At 41.6% G+C, this 19,644-nt stretch overlaps 1 protein-coding gene across 7 annotated transcripts in view; it reads left to right on the top strand.

The window, feature by feature from the left end:
- Positions 1 to 19,644, top strand: part of LOC103612666 (follicle-stimulating hormone receptor) — a 216,396-nt gene that overhangs the window by 181,141 nt on the left and 15,611 nt on the right. For 3 of the 7 annotated variants that reach the window (XM_017730105.1, XM_008630368.2, XM_017730103.1), the window contains exons 3-6: positions 6,107 to 6,181; positions 6,573 to 6,647; positions 13,991 to 14,062; positions 16,237 to 16,314. In XM_017730105.1, coding sequence (XP_017585594.1) covers positions 6,107 to 6,181; positions 6,573 to 6,647; positions 13,991 to 14,062; positions 16,237 to 16,314 — 300 coding nt within the window. The remainder of the gene's footprint in view (positions 1 to 6,106; positions 6,182 to 6,572; positions 6,648 to 13,990; positions 14,063 to 16,236; positions 16,315 to 19,644) is intronic. The other 4 variants (XM_017730099.1, XM_017730100.1, XM_017730102.1 and 1 more) reach the window with 4 other exon arrangements.

Below are 19,644 nucleotides of genomic sequence, written 5' to 3' on the forward strand. Positions count from 1 at the left end.
CCTGCCCCCGCCCCCGACACTGCGGCTCGCTTGGCTCCACCCGCGCGCGGGAATTGCCTCGCTGCTGCTCGCAGAGCGCTCGGTGCACGTGGCCAAGGTCGCATGGTCCCTGAGCCAGGTTTCCCTTTGCCAGGACACAGCTGACATTGCTCAACAGTCTCGGTAATTAATAATATTCATGAAAATATTCTTCTATCGGCATATATTTTGACTTAAAAATCAACTGTGTCCAAACTGTGTTCCAAAAGTCTTTGGTAAGAGCTAAATCCCAAGAAACATAGAAAAAGTTCTTAAACAACCATGCCAGGAAGTGTTTCAGTTCCTTTTGAGCTTGAATCAAGCTAAAATTTACAAATTGTTGTTCAAGAATCTTTTTAAGTTTAAGATAAATGTCCATATGCGGCTCTGAGAGCCAAGGGTCTTCCCACAGTTCCTCCATAGTTTAGAGATGGAACAGCAAAACAAAAACAAGAAGAGAAATCCAGAATTTACTCAAAAATCAGTTGCTGTCCTTAGGGATCGGGGATCGATCTGCCTGCATTCTTTACCATTTGTTACCGTGGGGAAACTGCAACATGCGTATCAAACAACGAGGCACATGGAAAAGAAATATATATGGACCAATTCTTGATAGAAGTTTCAGAGATGTTTATTTCTCCAGCCGCATGGCCGGGCTCTGCCGAGGAACTGTTCCAGTCACGGGACCCGAGGGTCCTTCTGCCCGCGCAGGGAACACAAACCAACCAACGGGAACGAGGCTGAGCAGGGGCAGGGAAACCCCGTGTCTGTGCCCTCAGGGCCCCTTTCCCAGGGCTACACGGTGGGGGGGAGGTACCCCAACATACAGCCTGTGTAGGTACCTGCTCTGGAAGGGAATTTAAGGAAGGCTGCAGGAATTTACAGGGATTAATTCACCACCAGGACCAGAGAGTAGGGCCGTGTGACTGGAGAGGCGGAAATCCCTCCTTCACACCATCTGTGGGCAAGGTGCACACACCAAGCAAGGACCAGAGAAGCCTTTACAGACAGGGCAGTCCCCTCTGCTAGTCCACCACAGGGAGAAGAAATGCAGAAATCCATAAATCCCACATTTACTGTGGCTGTCAAACAGCCAAGCTCGCCAGGTGGGCAGCAGTTTCTCTATGTCATTCCCGCTGCTGGAATTACAAGATCTTCGTGCTCAAAATCACACAACCCTGGGCATTGTGTGAGGGGCTAATGCTGGTCTAAGCTGCTCTTCTGCCTTGTGCATGCTCTGCTCTTCTTTTGACACAAGTTACCACTTACTGGTCTGTGTTAACCTTCTGTGTCTGTATAAAGGCACACATACATAAACACACTTTTTTTTAAAAAAACAGACATATTTCCAAGCAAGGAAAGAAATTACCCTATACCTTATGCCTGTGTGCTCTGCTCTGATCCTGAAAGGAATTGCTATCATAAAAGATATAAATTTCCTGTATATTATTATTTTGAAATATGACACCACTTGGCTCCAAGATTATTAGTTTGTGAGTTTAATAGAGTCTTGTTTTTTCTGTAAGACTTTGGTTAGTCTAAGAGACTTTTCCTTTAGTGGACTACAAAGAAACTGCCAGGAACTCTAAGTCCCTTGCTAACAGAATTGTTTAAAAGGCCATTTCAATGTATCTTGATTTTTACGGGTCATGCTCTGAGTACAGCTGGTTTGAAGAGGAATCCTTCCCAAGCATCACACTGGGCTCTGCCACAGATGTCATGAAGATGCATCCCCGGCCGTGCCTGAGGGCAGATTTGCAGGCAGATTAAACAATTTTCCGTCTCTCTCCCTTCTAACACAAGCTCTGACTGTCACATGTGGAAGTGATACACTGCAGTCAGTTGCTGGGGAATGGGTAATAACGATTCCAGTTTGCTACTTTAGTGGCAAATTAGAGGAAATCCCTTAATCATGTGATGTCGCATCTTAGCATCCTACATTCTCTTTGCAGAAAAATAAAAACAGTTGTCCTTTGTAAAAGGTGTTTACTGAATGCTTTTTCATCTTTTAGTCTGTATTTGAGTAAACAATTTATGCTTTCAAGGATCACTGTTGATTTCAGTACAACTCTGCATGCAGTGAACACTAAGCTCAGGCAGATGCCTAAGCACTTTGCAACCACTGGGTGGTTTGGATATTTGGGGTTTTTTAAGAAATTGCCCCTGACTGTTCAGCACACCATCTATTTAAAGGCTTGCCTGTTTCAGAAGTGATGATGGGATTGCCGGCTGGGTTTCCTGCCATAGCTACCAGTAGCACTAATAGTGTCATTCATTGCAAACAAACAACATAATAAGATTCTCATCTTCTCTCTTGATGACATATAATCAGATATGCATTATGAGCAATCATCTGTTTGTGTGTATTTATACTGTAAGACAAATCACTTGCACAAACACTAGCCAGCAATGCCTTTTTCTCTTTGTAGCTTCTGCCTCAGGTATTATTTGCTCTCCTCTACAGAGGATCTGAGTCTGCTGAGTTGATTGTTTGATGTGAGCAGCAGTGGTTTGCACTTTTAATGTCATGGATACCTGTATCCAAGATAGTGTTGTTTGGGATTTCCAGGAGCAGGTGTGCACTTTTTGCCAGGTATGAATAAATAGTTCACACTAATTAGGCAGCCAAACCCCAGATTAGTACTGCCTATTGTTCACAGTGTGTGACTGATCTCCTAAACAGAATGGTTTTATTTTATTTATCCTTCTTGCTTGAATGACAGCCCTGTCAGGTTTATGTGCAGCCCAAAACTGGGATTCATCTGCAGAGAACAATGGTGGGTAAGGTGATGCCTTGAGAGGCCACCTAAAAACAGAGAGTAGACAAAGTAAGGGAATAAAAGTAGGTGTTTATTTGAAGGGCCTTCAAAGGTACACCCTGGGGAGCCAGAGGCTACTCTCAAAATGGACCCAAGATGGACAACAGGTCACGAGTTCTTCACACTTTTATAGGTTTGGTTCATTTGCATATCAGGGTTAATTCTCCAGTTAAAGCTTCAGTTAATGATGTCATTTCCCTAAGCTTGCTTCCCCCTTTAGAGGCTTTTGGTTTATACTTTTGGGCCTAGGACAGTCTGAGTGTCCCTGGAGAGCAGGCCTGGAGAGGCTTTGCTATGTCTACCTAGCATGAGAGAGCAGCAGTTAACAGGCTACAGGGAACTTCAGAGTTACACACTAGGCAGTACAGGGTTTGAAAAATATGCGAGTTAAAACCTAAGGCATCAAGGTCATCACAGGTTTTCCTGGAGAGAGTATAGCAGAGGATGTAGTTCATTGCAGGGGACAGAGGGTCTTTTCCCTTACTGCTGCAATCCCCTGAACCCAGAGGATGAAGCCCAGCACCAGAAGGGTTACTGCCTTCTGCCACTGAGAAGTTTCCTTTTTGTTGCTTTTACTGATCTTGAGATGTTCATAACCTCAACAGCTGCAGCAGTGGTTTGCTTCAACTGGAAGACAAAAAGTCATTGTAAATGGACGTATTTTTATATGCCCATATTTTTATTACCTGTTTAAAAAAAAGACTGTGGCCTTTGTACCTGTGAATGGGAATGTTAGAATGAAAGCCAAGTCATTTCCCACGTCTCTGAAAGGCCCCTCACACAAGCGTTAATTCTGTTTAAAACATAATCTCTAAAAAACTTACTATTTTAAAAACCTAGTCTTGCAAAAACAGTTTAGAGATTTCTATCTTCCTCTCTTCATTCCTTTCCTTCACCATGCATTCTCCAAGCCTTCCAGAGTGCCATGGCCTCCTTGTGCCCTACCTTAATCAGATCCGTATCTTCCATTTCTTGAATCGAAACAAAGCCAATAACCTACCACACTCTTAGGAAGCCAAAACAGTCTTCTGATGCAGAAACATTCATTTTTAAGCAATCCATTAAAAAAGCTGTGTCATCCAAGTTGTTCCAAAGTTAGATAGCAGATTGGATCATAAAAAATTATTACCCTCAGCAGCACTATCTGCTGGGTGAGGTCACTACTGTATTACGGTTTCTTAATAACCTTTTTTTCCCTGTATAAGGCCAACAAATCTATGACATTTTTTCCCTGAACTTCTTGGTGGCATGAAGTGTCTTCTCGCTAAATGTATTTGTTGGTATTAAATGTGCCACTTTTTCTGAAGATTTTCTTTCTTCTAGACTACTGATTTTTAGATTGTGGGGAGTGGCAAATATGCATCTGACCACCAAAACAAGAACAAGGAAAACCAAACCAAGCCTTAAGAGTGTGAGACGCCTCCCATGTTGTTAAATCATCGAGACTGTAGATAGGGAAGTGAATTTTATACTGTCAAATAAATACCTCATAGTAGAGAATGTTTGCTTCTATTCTATTCTATTCTATTCTATTCTATTCTATTCTATTCTATTCTTCTGGATATTTCTACTTACAATTATTTTTAAAGAAAATAGGAAGTTAATATAAAGTCTTTGAAGCACCCCTTGCAAGGGCTGTATCTCCCACGGCATGAAGGAATCCCTGCCTCAGTTGAAACATTTTGCTGCCACTGAAAATTAATAAAGAGGAACACACTCACATGTGAGCTGGTGGTTCAGCACTGCTAAACAAACCCAGTTCTCAGTGCACCCTGCCAAGCACCTATAGTCAGTCCTCATGTACTTTTATTTTCTTATTCTCCAGTCAGTTTAGAGCTCCTGGAGCAGAGCAGAGCTGGATTTCTTCCATAAAAAAAACTTGAGGAAACAGGAGGGAAAACTTCTTATTAAACTGAAAAATATTAAACCACTAAGGCATTTTTTTAAAACTGAAAAGGTCAGCTGAAAAACATATCTTCTTTTGCAAGGTTTTTGTTTGTCTTAAATGGGCAGCTAATCTGTCAGGTATGGTTCATCTCTCATGGAAGAGAATGGAATACATTTATATTCCTCAGATTAATTTTTGTGATTATTTTTTGACTGTGCACCTGACATTATAATCTCTTGTTTTACCTCAGGCCTGTTTGAATCTATTTGCAGCCATCATCATTTCAAAAGAACAAGATATCCAGGAACAAGTGTCATCCAGTTTGCAATCTATTTCTCCAAGGTTTCATTCCAAATATGTGCACAGTTACCTGATGACTAAAATGCAATAGACCATAACACTATCACTGAATTACAGCTGTATTACAAATTTTACTTCCTACAGCTGACCTCAGCCTGGGAAAATAACATTTTGGCACCATTTCCAAAAAAAATGACAGCAGGGAACCTTTTGGCATGGCTGTCTTTACCTCGACCTTCCTGGTCAGTGCCAGCATCAGGGATGTGATTGGGACAGGTGATACTGCAGTAATGCCCGCTTGATTCACCAGGAGAACTCCTGAGCTCTAAATTACACCAGAGCCTGAGCCCTGTCTTTGCCATCCCACAGATTATGGAACCAAAGAAATATGTGCTCTGGACATATTTCCAGTGATCCTGGTGATTCTGTTGAGATGCAATCTGGTGGGGTGATAGCAGTAAACTGGGCTTTTATATTCTGTAGCTCTCTGGCTGTAAGTGGGCATTAACTGTTTACAGACCATGTCGAAATAGGGTTTGCTCCAAGGTGTGGAAGACTTCTTCATTCCTATGGTCTCCAGCTGCTGTTAACAAGGGTGCATCTTCTGGTGGCTTAATTTTAATCTCTGTACTTCCCATTAGGTCAAGACAGCAGTGTCCTGTTGCTGAAGTTGTGTCATGTTTCTTGGGAACTTTTTAGCTGTCTTTGTTTTCAGTCACCTTCACCCCCTCTTTTCTTCACTGAGTTAAAAGGTTTCATTAAATTTCTATCAGCAATTAGTAATGTCAGAGGTCCAGAAGCCCATGATGGATAGATCCTGACTTCTAATGCACAGGGAATGGTGACAGCAGGATGTGCAGGGCTGCTGCTGCAGATGCAAACTCCAGCCTCAGATGTCTGTTCCTGACTCTTGTTGTTGCTTGCCACAGCAGTACTCATCAGTGTTTCTGTTTCCTTATCTGATACCCAACTTGTTTTTAAAACTCATCAGTAATTGGAGAAGTTCCTTGTGAATTTTTCACTTGTCCATTTTCTGCTTCACCATGACTTGAAATATCTTGACTTCTAAATTATTTTTCAGAGAGATCTCACAGAATGATGCCTTGGAGGTCATAGAAGCAAATGTGTTTTCCAACCTTCCCAAACTACATGAAATGTAAGTAATGAGCAATCTAAATGCAAAGGAGACAATTATAAAGATTCATTATAGGCAAGTATCAAAGGTTTTGCAGTTTGGTTCAGGTAAGCACTGAAGAATTTGTAGCAATATAGGAGCATTTGAAATCTCCCTTTGTCTTTTCCATCTTCTTATCTAGCTTCCCATTTCTTTACTTGCTTAGCCTAAAATTTATCCTCAGATCACTGCCAGGATCAAAAGGTGGTAGGGTCTGCCAGTCTATGGCAGGCTGCTCCCTGAAATCATGCAGATCATCTGCTGTCAAAAAGAAAATCTCAGCATATTGTTCCACAACGTCATGGGACAAACACAATTTTAAGATCAATGTACTGACATATTTTTTTCCTGATGTTTCATTTCCTCTTTGCAGAAGAATTGAGAAAGCCAACAACCTCGTGTACATTGATAAAGATGCCTTCCAACACCTTCCAAGCCTCAGATATTTGTAAGATCTTTTGTTCTTTACAAGTCCTAGAGTCATTTTGAATTACACGCTTCTGTATCTGTCCAGCTGGTGCTGAGCACTTTTGGTGATAAAACAGGATAATGGCCTCTCCTCACTACCAGTTGCACATTGTCAATCCACATTTTCATGCCTGCACAGTCCTCAGAAAAGCTGAAGATAAGAACTTCCACGGAGGACTCCCACACACGTTTCTTGAGCCTTTCTAAGCAACAGGTTGAAATGAGTGATGAGGAGCTGGACCTTCCTTATGTGTCTAGAAACAAGTTTAGGCTGAAATTCCTCCTGGGAGCTTAAGGACAAAAAAAAAATCTCCTCTGTCTTTGCTATGGTGCTGCCTTCTGTTACATGTCACATACATGGTGTTGTTAAGCATTCAAATTACTTTTTCTTTAGCAAAGGTAGTGTTATAGGCATGGTCTTCACAAATTTTTGATGTGAGATGATTAGATCCCCAAAATACAAACATATTGATGTATGGTACAGCTTTATTTACTCAGCTAGAGGAAATGTCATATGCACCATAATGGTCATAGCTTATACAGCTCAAATGGTGCCCTTTGATGAGCAGGATGCCAATTGATTCACCCAGCAGGATCCCAACTTAACTTTTGTATGTCTGCCCACCTGAGCACATAACCCCCATCTGATTTTCCTGACTGACACAAGAAACCTTATTCATGCAAGACGTCTTTTCCTTACTCATCCAAGAAGCCTGGTCATGATTTCTACATTTCAGTACATAAAAGTAAGCATTTCATTGTCTAGTTAGATATTTCTTAAATACATGATGAAATCAGGTCAGTGGTCTGATAAGTAGCTCCCAGTAAGCCAAGGAGTGTTTAAAGTCTCTGAAAATCATTAGTATCTGACAGTTTCTGGGCTCAAAAATGCCAAGGGGCATTGCTTTGAATTTTTACTTTAAGATTTGAGATTTAAGACTTGGACTTTAGGAGATAAGGTGTAGTTAGCACTGCAGAAGACATTACAGTTTAAGCCCTCATTGAACTGGAATATGTGGCTAGATTTGGAGTAGGGTTTTTGCTCTTGCCAGTATTTTGACTGATTCCCACTTTATCAAATTCATCAGGCACCTTGGTAAACTTTAACTTTTGTGTTTGCATAACTAGAACAGGTTTTCTCTTGACAGTAGGGAAATAAAGCTTCAAGTTTGCATTGTCATGAGGAGAAATCACATGCCTTTTTCAGCCCATTTCAAGCCTGAGTCATTCAGCAGTGGTTGAATGGGCTTTGAGTAGCTCTGGCCACCTAAGAACAAAACCACAGCATTTATTTATCCCATGTAAAATCCCCAGAACAAGCTACCATGGGGAGTACAGTTGTCAGATGTACAGATGGGTAGAAAGAATGAGAGCACATTTATCTCACATGAAATTTAAGAAGAAATGTGAACACACTAAAGAACACACTAATTTCAGTGGTTGTTTAGATATGGGACACAGAAATCATTGGTAAAGGTAAATTCACACTTTAAATATCTGAAATAGTGAAAGCTTTTCTGTTGGCACTAGTGGATGTTGCCTCTTCTGAACATTTGTCATTCCACACTCCCATACATGTTGACTCAAACATTTGGGGTTTCTACCTGTATAAAAATTCAGCAGCAATACCATGACCTATAGAAGCAACAGATTAAAAATACAGATGATTGCTTGTCTACCTGACCATTCCCTTCTCCTCTTCAGCTAGTTTTTCTTGCTAGCTGATATCAGAGGAAAATGTGTTTTGGAGCTTTTTTAAGGTTTTTTCTCTTGTGAGCAAGGAGGGCTAGAAGAGACTCTCCAGCTACTGCATCCTATTACTTTCTGGATCCACTTCATATATCCCATTAATTAAGTGCTTTATTGACAGTCTTGCTTCTCTTCACTGTTCCCTGCTTTCTTGTTTTTTTCCAGGAGAGGCTTTTCCAGAAACTCAATGCTTTGGTGACTAGAAGATTTCTTCTAGTTTTATTCACGGCCACTTAATCCGCATTCATTCTTGTGCCAAAGCTTTTCTCTGAGTTATGTTCATAAAATCCACCTGTGGTGTTTACCACTAATGGATTTATGCTGCATCCCCTCTGTGCCTTCATTTTAGGAGATAAAACCCCCCAGTCTTGCATGACTATAGACCATACAAAAGGTGCAGGTTTCGTGGCTCAGAGCTTATGAACAGATTGATGTGGGGTTTGTGCTGCTGACAAGGGTTGAGGAAGATGTGCTGGGGGTAAAAATCAGCGCCATATTGTTGGCTTCAGTGGAGCTACATCATTTCCCAACACAGGGAGCAGGAGCAGGACACAAAGTTATTGTTGGGGACTTCCTACGTCCAACGAGCCAGGCGTGATGCTGAGTTACATCATGCTCAGATCATCTCTCTACATACAGCCACACCTTCGTGTTCTGTTCTGGCACATTCCTGTAGGAAAGATGCCATTTTCTCTATCCCCTGGTTTCACTGAGTGGTGCTTGCCCTTTTGGAAGCTGAAAAGGCAGAAAGCTTTGCTATTTGAAAGGGTAGGGTAGTTAATTTAATGAGAAAGCAGAAACCTTGATGGAAAGCTGTAAAACAGCATCTGGTGAAGGTAACCCAGTTCTCATATTCACCTTCCTCTTGATGCCTGACACAAGGAGGAGGCAATATTGAAAATATAAGGCGAGATGTCGAGGAGGTTAATAGATTGATAGTTTTTCAGTTCAGTTAGGGGGGGGTCTTGTGGTGGTTGTTCAGGGTTTTTTATACAATACAGAGGCAAAAAGTTGTAAACATGTGGGACTATAGTTTAAAATAATTCATAAAAGGGTAAAGCATCTGTGTGGAGCAGCTATTGCAGAAATGATAAAAATTTTAAGGCCAGGAAAGGAAACTTGTAAAACCTGGAAACTTGTAAACCTGTACATCACTGCCTAATTTTCACATTAATTGCTGTAAGTTAGGAAGGAATAGCACATGATTTCATCAATATCTTGTCACATAACAGGTTAGGTGGTTCTGTCTGACTGTGTGAGGAGGTACAGAGAGACCAAGCTGCAACCAGCATCTCAAAGCATGAGGACTTGGGTACCTGCCCCTTCTTGGAACATTGTGGTTCTTCTGAAGTTCCCAGCTCTGGGGACAGTCTGGCAGGGTACAAGACACATGCTCTGATTCCTTGCACAGTTTTGTGGCTGTAGCAGAACTGTAAAAACACAATTCAGAAAATCTTTCAGAAAAACATATATTTGCTGGTGGTTTTCATTTAGAAAACACAGAGAAAAAAAATTAATCAGTCTCAATGTCCAAAATTGAGCCCAGCTACTACAGCCCACTACTTTAATGACTTTTGCAACACATTGTTGGCAAGGCTTTCTCTCTGTTCCTACAAAAACAGCTGTATAGCCACTCGGTCTTGTTTATGGGCAGGCAAGAAGCTCTAGCTAGACTTGTCAGTCCCCTCATCAGCTTCATGGGTTCATTACAGCCACCAGCTCTTGAATATTAATATGCTTTTTTTATTATCTCTGTCAACTTGGGTACAAACACATTTCTTGCTCAGCCCACTCCCTTCGTCTCCTGCATCATCGTTACCAGTATGGCAAAAAAACAAAGGAGAGGAAAATGCTGAGAAAACGCAGTGCTGAATAGCCTAAACCTTCTAGAAACAGGCAACCTTAACTTTCTCACCAGTCTTTTAGAAGCACTGAAGAGAATTGCTAATTGGTCTTCTTGGGTATATGCCAGAGAGACAGACTGCTTTAAAATGGTGACTTACTGACCTTTTCATGGGTACAAGATTATTTATCTGGCTCTCATTAGGAAGACCTGTGCCATAGTCTGTTTAATATTGTAGTGATGGCTTTTCAAACCCATTTTCTTTCCAAAATTTGTTCTTATATGCAATCTATGTCCTTTGGTTCATTTTTGGAGGGGTGTTGATGTCCTGCATTAAGCAATCTCAGTTTACAATACAACGATTTAAATGTAACACTCCTTCCAGGTCAACTTTTAGGGCATACAGCTGAATTGTTGGATGGGAGGGGAAATACAGGCACCAAAACCATGTGTTTTGCTTGCAAAAGGAACAGAGCCCAACTCCAAGGTCTTAGACCTGCCTGGTCCTTCCTAAACCTAAATCTGTATTTGCTGCAGGTGCAGCAAAGTCCACAGAATTACTGACCCTTTGCTTGGAGAAGACTCTTGAGTATGGCATGGCAGTCTCATGGTTAAAGACCTTTCCCCAGGAGTGGGGGACTGCAGATTTAAGAAGCCTGGGATACGTGAATCAGAGGAATGTCTCGCTGGAATCAGGCTCACTCTCACCATAAAGTAACCAGTGTGATTAAGGGACACAAAGATAATGCTTCCTGAGTGGTGTTGTATTTATCTCTGCCTACCTTGAGTTTGCAATTTAGCAAATACCCACAGTAAACTGATGAGGTAAACTGCGTTTCCAGATTTGTCAGAAGAGCTCCTACAATTTGGCACAAAAAAAGAGCAGATGTGTTGCTATATCTGGAGATAAGCAGCCAGAATCTTCCAGGAATTAGTTTCTGAATGATCTTTTTTTTTTTTTTCTCTGCTGATTGTAGTGCTCTGTTTTCTTAAGTGTTGACTTCAGTAAGCCTTTTCAGAAAGACAATTAATGTCTTGGAAAGCAGCCATCAGCCATCTGAAAAAAAACAGGTTCTCACCAAGCTGTTTAAGCATGGCAAGGGGGGACTCAGTTATAACACAGATTAAAGAGGACATTTGTTTAAAGTGAGGGTACTAAGGATGTATACATTGTATGGTAAATATATTGACAAAGCTGTCCTGCAGGAAAGATATTCAGTAAATTGGATTATCTACATTCTAAAAAGATTATCCACTTAAAGGCCTCTGGAGATTTGCTGGTTGAATAAAAAGAGAGGGAAGATCTAGGCTGCAGTCTAGCTAAATATTTTTTCAGTTCTTTTTCTGCATTTAATTAAAAGAACATCCTCTCCTGCTCCTAATCACCATTCTGTGCCTCTGTGCAATCGGTGCCTTGTGCCACCTGTAGATTTACTTCAGTATGTAATGATTTGTCAAAGATGCTTTCCTCTTCATCTCATGCTGCTCAGTTGACACCAGTGAAAATTGAGCCCTGAACACTTCGGAATTACTGGAAAGATCAGAACTAACCCAAGGCATTGGGGAAGTTTTTTCTCACATGTACAGTGAAAGCCCTGATAACCAATGTGGAATTTTGATATGCTGGGAGTAAGCTGCCCTTGGGAGCAGTGTTTGAATAGCATGCATTAGAGTCCTCTCACCTCTCATTGCTGCACCATGAGGACTGAGATTTTCTCAGGAAAGGACTGGGGAAGGAAAAGCTTCTTATGTTTTCTCTGCCCTGCAGTAGCCACACACTACTTGGCAGCAGTCTCCTCCTTCCTTTTCCTACTAAGGGAAATGTATGCCATAATTTGTGTTTAAAAGGGGCTTTGTAAAAAAGGATTGCGTGAATTTTTAGTTTATGACTCATTTAAAATTAAAGGCAGCTTTCAACTAAAACCCTGTACATCTCCAGTAATTTAGAGAGTGTATTTTAAAATATTGTAAGGGGGAGTTCTAGGTTCTTCTCTCATTGCTTCTAATTTTTTTTCAGCAAACTCCTTTTACAAAGTGTAAGTGCAGAAATATTTTAAGTAACAAGGGCCTTGTGGTAATCCACCTGCTTCATTAATCATGCCTTCTATTTAACTATCTGTAATAGTTTTTCAAAGGCATATTTGTGGAGCTTTCATGGTGACAGCTGTTATTTTTAAGTTAATCCAAAGTCAGACCACTCTGACTCTTGAGACGAAACAGTCATGACATTTCAGCAGCTTTCTTTTCAACAAATTGGCTTCTTGAATATTCACTAATACTACTTTAATTTTTCCCTGCATATGAAGTATTGCTTTCTGTTATAAGATGAGACAGATCAAAGTTGGCCTTTCAGCATCTGAGGATACCCAGATACCATCTCAGGGAGCTCAGAGCAGTACTTATGCAAGTGAATGACTATTTTATGGACTTATGTGTCACCCTGAGTTCTCAAATATAGGATTTGGTTGTCACATGGAGGCGTTCAGTTTCAGTTCAAATTATGAAATCTGAAAGACTGCAACTCTCCTGAAATAATCTAGGTTCATAAAAAAACATCATATGAACAATGCTACCTTTTTCCAGTCTCAACCAGTCCTTTGATCACAATTCAACTCTTCAGGAATGATTCAGTTAAAAAAAAATAAATAAAGTTGCATCTAATAAAAAAAGAATATTGTTCTGTCTAAGTGCCATGATAAAAAATAATGTCCATATCCTATGTTCCTTAAGAAACCAACAGTCTCAGTGAAAGGTTACTTTCTCTACCATCTCATATATTAAAAACACAAAGATATAATCAAACTTTCAAGAATCCAAATTTTCTCTTTGTTTGGTGGGGTAAACATGAGACTTTTTGGTGTCTGGGAAAAACTCCCAAATGGTCAGAGCCCAGTCCAGTCCAGCTCCTCCCTCCAGCACTCAGCCCTCCTTCCAGCCATCAGCAGCCACCAGTAATCTCCTGCTGCATGGCAACATCATATTTGTCCTGTCCTTGCTACTGCTCTGGGTAACAAATTTTGACAAAATTAGACATGGTCCATCTCTGTGGATACCTGTGACCTCACTGGCTGTGAGTACAGGGTTGTCCTTCAGAATCAGCAGGTCCAGCCATGTGTTCCATGGACAGGAACCACAGTGCAGAGGCCAGTGGTGGTCGGTGCAGTGGGAGGGTGGAGGCAATCTAAGGATAGAGGCTCAGGTCCATTTCCAGTTGCAGAGACTGCTGAAATGTTCCCGTGGTTTTGGCTCCTCACTATCAAAGGTGCTAGGGAGTAAAATGTCCTAATTCTCTGCTAATTTCATCAATGAATGTTAATTTCCCATAGAATTAATGTATCCTGTATTAGAGCAAAAGGGTAAAATTGTGGTGAGATTATACTTTTGTCTTAAAACAGCTGTTATGAAAATAATTATCCCATGTCAGTGCAGCTGACTTCTTAGAATGCTGTTGGGAAATTAATATGGACAATTTCCTGAGATCATCAGGTAGGACTGTGTAATCATCCAAGGTAGGGTTTCTCTCTTTACCTCTGTGGGGCAGAATTCAGCTTGTACTTTGGACAAAAACCTTTTTAAATTACAAGGTCAAGTTTTTTACTGGCAAGCCCCACTTCTGTGGCTAAACTGCCTTTTGTGACAACCATTTTAAGTCCAATGTTCTTTCTTCTTTGTTAATTACTGCTTTCTTTCCCAGGGCAGAGTAAATAATCTTCATCTTCTCTTCCCCTTAGGTTAATATCAAACACTGGCCTTCGGTTTTTACCCGCTGTCCACAAGATTCACTCTTTTCAGAAAGTTTTGCTGTAAGTTTGAACGTTTGCTTGTCACTTTTTGGAAGTTCCCTTTGAGTGTTCTGCTCCAGCAAAACCTTTCAAGACATGATTCCCCTTGTGTTCATTAATTAGCTCCACAGTGGCATGTTGATTGCAATTTTGCAGTCATTGATGCTAATGTGGCTCAGAAGGTCTCAGTTGTCTCCAGGTTTCCCTTGTACAAAACGTTGGAACTTCACTTTACAGACCACTCTTCCTTTAACTGCACTGTCAGCACATGTCTGGGTGGCACAGGGGACAGATAACAGCCTTTGACTCCTCTTTCAGAAGCTGAAATCCAAACCAGGATGGTGGCAGTGGAAATTTGTTGCCACCTGGCGACACTTTTCTGGCCTGCATGGGAAGAGTCACTGATCTCAGAGCTGTGTTCCATCTGAAGTGGCCACATCATAGAGGAAAGAAGAAAAAAGACAAAAAAACCCCAGACTCAGGGAATTATCTACCATAACCTCTTTTGTTTTCCCCTGGCAGTAAAACTATCCAGAGAATGAAAATGTTTTCCTATGGAAAATTCCAGTGCCAACAAGGAAAAAAATATTTGTGCAAAATTTTGTGCGAAAATAGGCTGTTAATTTCCTAAAGCACTTCTGTAGAAAAAATGCATATCAGAAAAACTTGATTTCTTTTTCACTGAAAAATATTTTGACATACATTTCTCAATCAGTTCTTAGAATAACTGAAAGCGTTCTTTCGGACAAGATTTATTGTTAATTAACGCACAAAATTCTGCATCTTCAGATCTTTGATTGGAAGATTTCAACCTGCAGAAACCTTAGTCGTGCAATTATCTTAGTAATAGACATTAATATGAATAAAAATGCATATAAAGCACAGAGAGGGATGCCTGAATATGGTATACACACATGTAAGAAAAGAACTAAATTTCAGGAATACATTTGACATATGTAATTCTGAGAACTTCACTTCGCTGCTCCTCGAAACCATCATGGAAATGCAACACCTGTGTCACTACAGAGACTTTCACCTGTACACCTTTGTGTTTATCATCAGGCTTAACTAGACTGGAATTACTGTGTCCTGTACCGGCGGGAGGTTTTTAATTTTTTAGGTGCAACTCCTCACTTCCCTGTAAGAATAAATAGACCTTGATACTGACCGAGTCCTAAACTAGACCTCACTTCAAACCTTGGTTCCTCTGAGGTCAATAATAAAATTCCCTTTGGCTTCAGTTGTGCCAATATTTGAGGGCCAAAGACAGGTCTTGATGTTTATAAAGGGCAGATCTGTAGCAGAGGGATACAGTTCACTTGCATGGGTGCCATGTTCCGACCCTATTTCTGTCTCTGCTGACCTCAGTTTGCTGAATGAAGCCTCTGTGTAAGTGTCACTCGGTGCAGAGTTGTGGCTGTACGGAGCTGTCAGCAAGAGATAATTTTGGAACCGCACCTAATTTCAAGCTTTGCAGATAATTAATTTTGTTCCATGCTTTCCAACAGAAACAGCATGGAGACAGCCATATCCCCAGTCTAAATTATGAGTAACACTATTTAACTTCTTTGAGGCCTATTTTGAGCCAGCAACAGAACATTCGTTTTTTTTTTATATCAGTCACAACTGAGGAAAGACGGAAATTCCTATTTGTCCATTCAACAAACTGCACTGACAGGGGTTCTGCATTTAAGTTCTTAAGCACATACAGAGCTTATAACATCAGCTGTTGACATCAGCTGGGGAATGATTCATGGGCTGGTAGGTGCCCTGCTGAATCAGGCCAAAAAGGCTAATGGCTTTCCTCCTTCTAGCTGGGAGGCTGGGAGAAAGGGTGGCCTCACAGCCACTCCAATTGCGTTTTCTGGGGAGTTTGTTTGCTGGAGGAGCTGTTTCATCCACCTCAGGGTTATAGACCTGAGCTTTTATGCATTTTAATGTCTTCAGCCTATTTGGGAGGAAAGTATGGGTGGGGGGGCAGGTGGGAAATGTTTTGCTCCAGCCTTTTTTATCAGGAAGGTTTGTGCTCTGCGGGAAAAAAATGTCTTGGAAACATACGTTATTACCCTCTATGGTCTATAGTATTTCCTCAGATTGTATATAAGGGAAAAATACTGTGTTTGAAGCAGCATATTGTATTGAAAGGCTCACAGAAGTACAAAAAGGTGTAGTTTCTATTGTATTTTATTTTTCAGAGATATTCAAGACAATATCAATATACGTACAATTGAAAGAAATTCATTCATGGGCCTGAGTTCTGAAAGTGTGATTCTGTGAGTAGACATAGGAAATTCATTATTCTCCTTGTTAGCTCATTTCTTTTCCAGAACAGGGTCAAGGATACCAGGGGTTGGGCACTTTTTCATACACTTCCAAAATCAATTTGAGATTTTACATTTCTCCTTGCCCCTGAGATCTCTGTATTCTGTTTTCCTGCCATGAAACAAATGAATGTTTTTGGGGCTTTTTGTTGTGTTCTAGTCCTGCTCTTTATTTTAGAAGCACATCAGGGAGCAAATTTAGTAATTACCGATGCCAAGGTTAAACACCTACAGCTACACAGTTCCCTGTGAGAAAAATTGTGTTCACAGGGATGGCATGACTCATAAATATTTACAGTCAGACACATCACTCAAAGACATTTATTACTTGGGCAGAATGTATGTAGATGTTGTGGAAATGTGGTTTATTTGTACACAGTGTTAATGCATTGGTACAGGCGGGTTCACAGCGCAGTTTGGAGCTGCATGGTTAGACGGCTCCACATCTGATTTGAACAGTCGTGTATTTTAATGAACTAGCTGGCTTCTTTGATCCCTTCTCTCTGCATACCAAAACATACTGTTTGCTTGCTAACAAGCTGCCTTCCTTTCACTTAGCCAGTGGCCAGACTGAAAAAAATTCCCACTGTGTTTGTGTGCTTTAGCTGGCACACTGAGAGAGAAAAGCAAGGTTTGAATTGACTGACTGGGCTCATGTCGATTCTGGGGGGAGCAAGGTCAGACCATCAGTAATGAAGAGAGGCCAGTAGCAAGTCATTTAGCTTTATCTCTCCCTTTTCCCTATCAGTTATGCACAACCTCTCTCTATTTCAAGTTCTGAAGTTTTAAACACACACGCACACATAGACACAGACTTTTCTCAAATATATATTCAAGTAATTATATCACAAGTTCACTGCTTTATCTTTTCTCCTGTGATGATAATATTTGCTGCTCAGGTAGGACTTTGCATTTTCAAAGCACTGCACAACAAATACTGTGTTTGTTTTCATAATTCCACCAAAGGGTGATATTAATATCCCAGATTTTTACTGTATTTTGACCTCTCTGTGCCATTTGAGCAGCTCTAAGTTGGCTTCCCCCTCCCACCCCAGAATGTTTCATTCCTTATATCAGGAAGAAATTCTTAACTGCGAGGGGGGTGAGGCAGTGGAACAGGTTGCCCAGAGAAGCTGTGGATGCCCCATCCCTGGAAGTGCTCAAGGTCAGGTTGGATGGGGCTTTGGACAAGCTGGTCTAGTGGAAGGTGTTGCTGTCCACAGCTGTCTGGAACCAGGTGATCTTTAAGGTCCCTTCCAGCACAAACCTTCCTATGATTATATGATGCGATTATTGCCTGGATATTGAAGGATACCTCTCTGGGGACTTCAGGCTGCTGGTTTGCTAGCAAAATTGTCCTGGTGGGGGGATCATGTCGACTTCCAGCTCCTTTGCCCTGCCTCCTGCAGCTCCCCATTGTCATGGGCTTCCTGCATCCACCAGTGTGTGCAGGAGCTGGTGAGCAGACCTGGCCTCCACCACCCCAGTCAGACAATGTCCTGGCTTTGCTCGAGTTCTCCCTAGAGCAGTTCAGGACAGAGGCCCTGTATGTGCCCTATGAGAGTCCCTGTTTAGGCTTTCTTTCTGTTGTGGTGAACTTAGTTCATTTTAGACACAAATTTGCCATTTTTCTGTACAAAACAGAAGTCACAGCAACTCAACAGAAAGTTATGGTTATGGCAACATCACTTAGTGAAAGCAGGCGTATCAAGATGATTAAAATCACCCAGGGCCCACTGAACCCCCACATTCTAGGGAGAAACCGTTTTAATGGGCTTAGCTGTGGCAGGCACCGAGCATATTTACACCAGTAATTTGGATTGCATCTGATTTATGCTGTGCATGGGATCAGCACAGGTGGGAACTGAGGAGACACTTGGTAATGAAGTGCTAGAAAATTATGGAAGAAATTCACCTTGGTTCCAGGTCTGAGTGCGACTTAGGCTCTAAAATAGATCTTTCCAGTCCTGAAATAGGGTGTAAATGGTACCTCAGGGGCAGTGACCTCTTTCACTGGGTGAATTTTAAAGTGTGTTTTAAAAATCTGCTCCAGACATGAAATGCTAAGGAAAAGCCCCCATGTCCAAGCTCTGGATCTCCGCCTCCACTGTCACCTTGCTAATGTAAGAGTTAATGGAGTCAGTAAGGATGCTGGTTGAAGTGAGGGGAGAATTTGCCTCAACAGGAATGTATTGATGTGTACTATAATGAGGTCTTGGGATTTAGGTAATTTTTTTTGCTCTTTTTACCACTCACACGCTATTAGCCAGGTGACAGGAGTGTGCAGTCCACACTGCGTGGCTACAGCAACTCTGTTTTACAACCATAGTATCTCATTGCATTACCATCATGTTCAGTGAGAGAATGCAGTAAGTGCTAATAGTGTGATTAAAAACATATCTATCAGCCTGGCAGCTACAAATTTATAAGATCATTGTAATATAATAAATGTTTCAAATGCTGTAAGCAGGGACCTGTCTCTCCTCCGTGCCCGCTCACTCATGTCTAATAGTGCTGGCAAGTGAAGGGGACGGTGACAGTTCTCCTGATCCAGCCTGACAGACATTACAGACACAGAGCCATGTGCATCTGCCTCAAAAGAGCAATCCTTTCAGCCAGACCCATGACTGATTTCCATGCTGACCTTAGCTCACCACCTCAGACCTCAGATAAGTGGGTCACTTGCATGCTCAGCTTTTCAAAGTGAATTAGAAAAGAGTCCAGGTTTGCTGACAGTTTAATTAAATCGGGCCATTTCTGCCATCAATCAGACCTGTCGCTGCTTGTTGGAGAGGGCGTGAGCTGCAAAGTGACGTTTAAGGCGAGATGAAAGATTGCACTGTAAAGATGATAAATATAACTGACCTAAATGTAAATTTTTAGGACCGCGAAGGGACAGAGGGAAGGACGTTAAACGTTAATTAGGTAATGCACCACAGTAAAAACTTGGCAGAGAGCCCCAGGAGCTTCAATTGCAAGGTTCAGTACCTGTGTCTCCTCCTGGGGAAAGGAGCCTGGGGAGGTAGCACTGGGCAGCAGAGCAGAGAGGGAGTGTAATTTGTCAAGGCAGCAGCACAGGAGGAGTCATCTGCTTTCTGGGCAGTTTGGCTGCCCCTTCATGCCCTCCTGCCTGGCTCAGTGACCATCAGCCTCCCTCCTCCACCTGCCTGGCTGCGGCTGTGAGCCCATGGCACACAGCAGGCTTTTTTCTCTGATAACTGGCAGAGATGAAGCCATGGCCCAGCATTTCAAAAGCATCTTGCTGAGAGTAAAACTGAGTGG

The sequence above is a fragment of the Corvus brachyrhynchos genome, unplaced genomic scaffold, assembly GCF_000691975.1.
Source record: "Corvus brachyrhynchos isolate BGI_N302 unplaced genomic scaffold, ASM69197v1 scaffold101, whole genome shotgun sequence".
Taxonomy (NCBI): Eukaryota; Metazoa; Chordata; class Aves; order Passeriformes; family Corvidae; genus Corvus; species Corvus brachyrhynchos.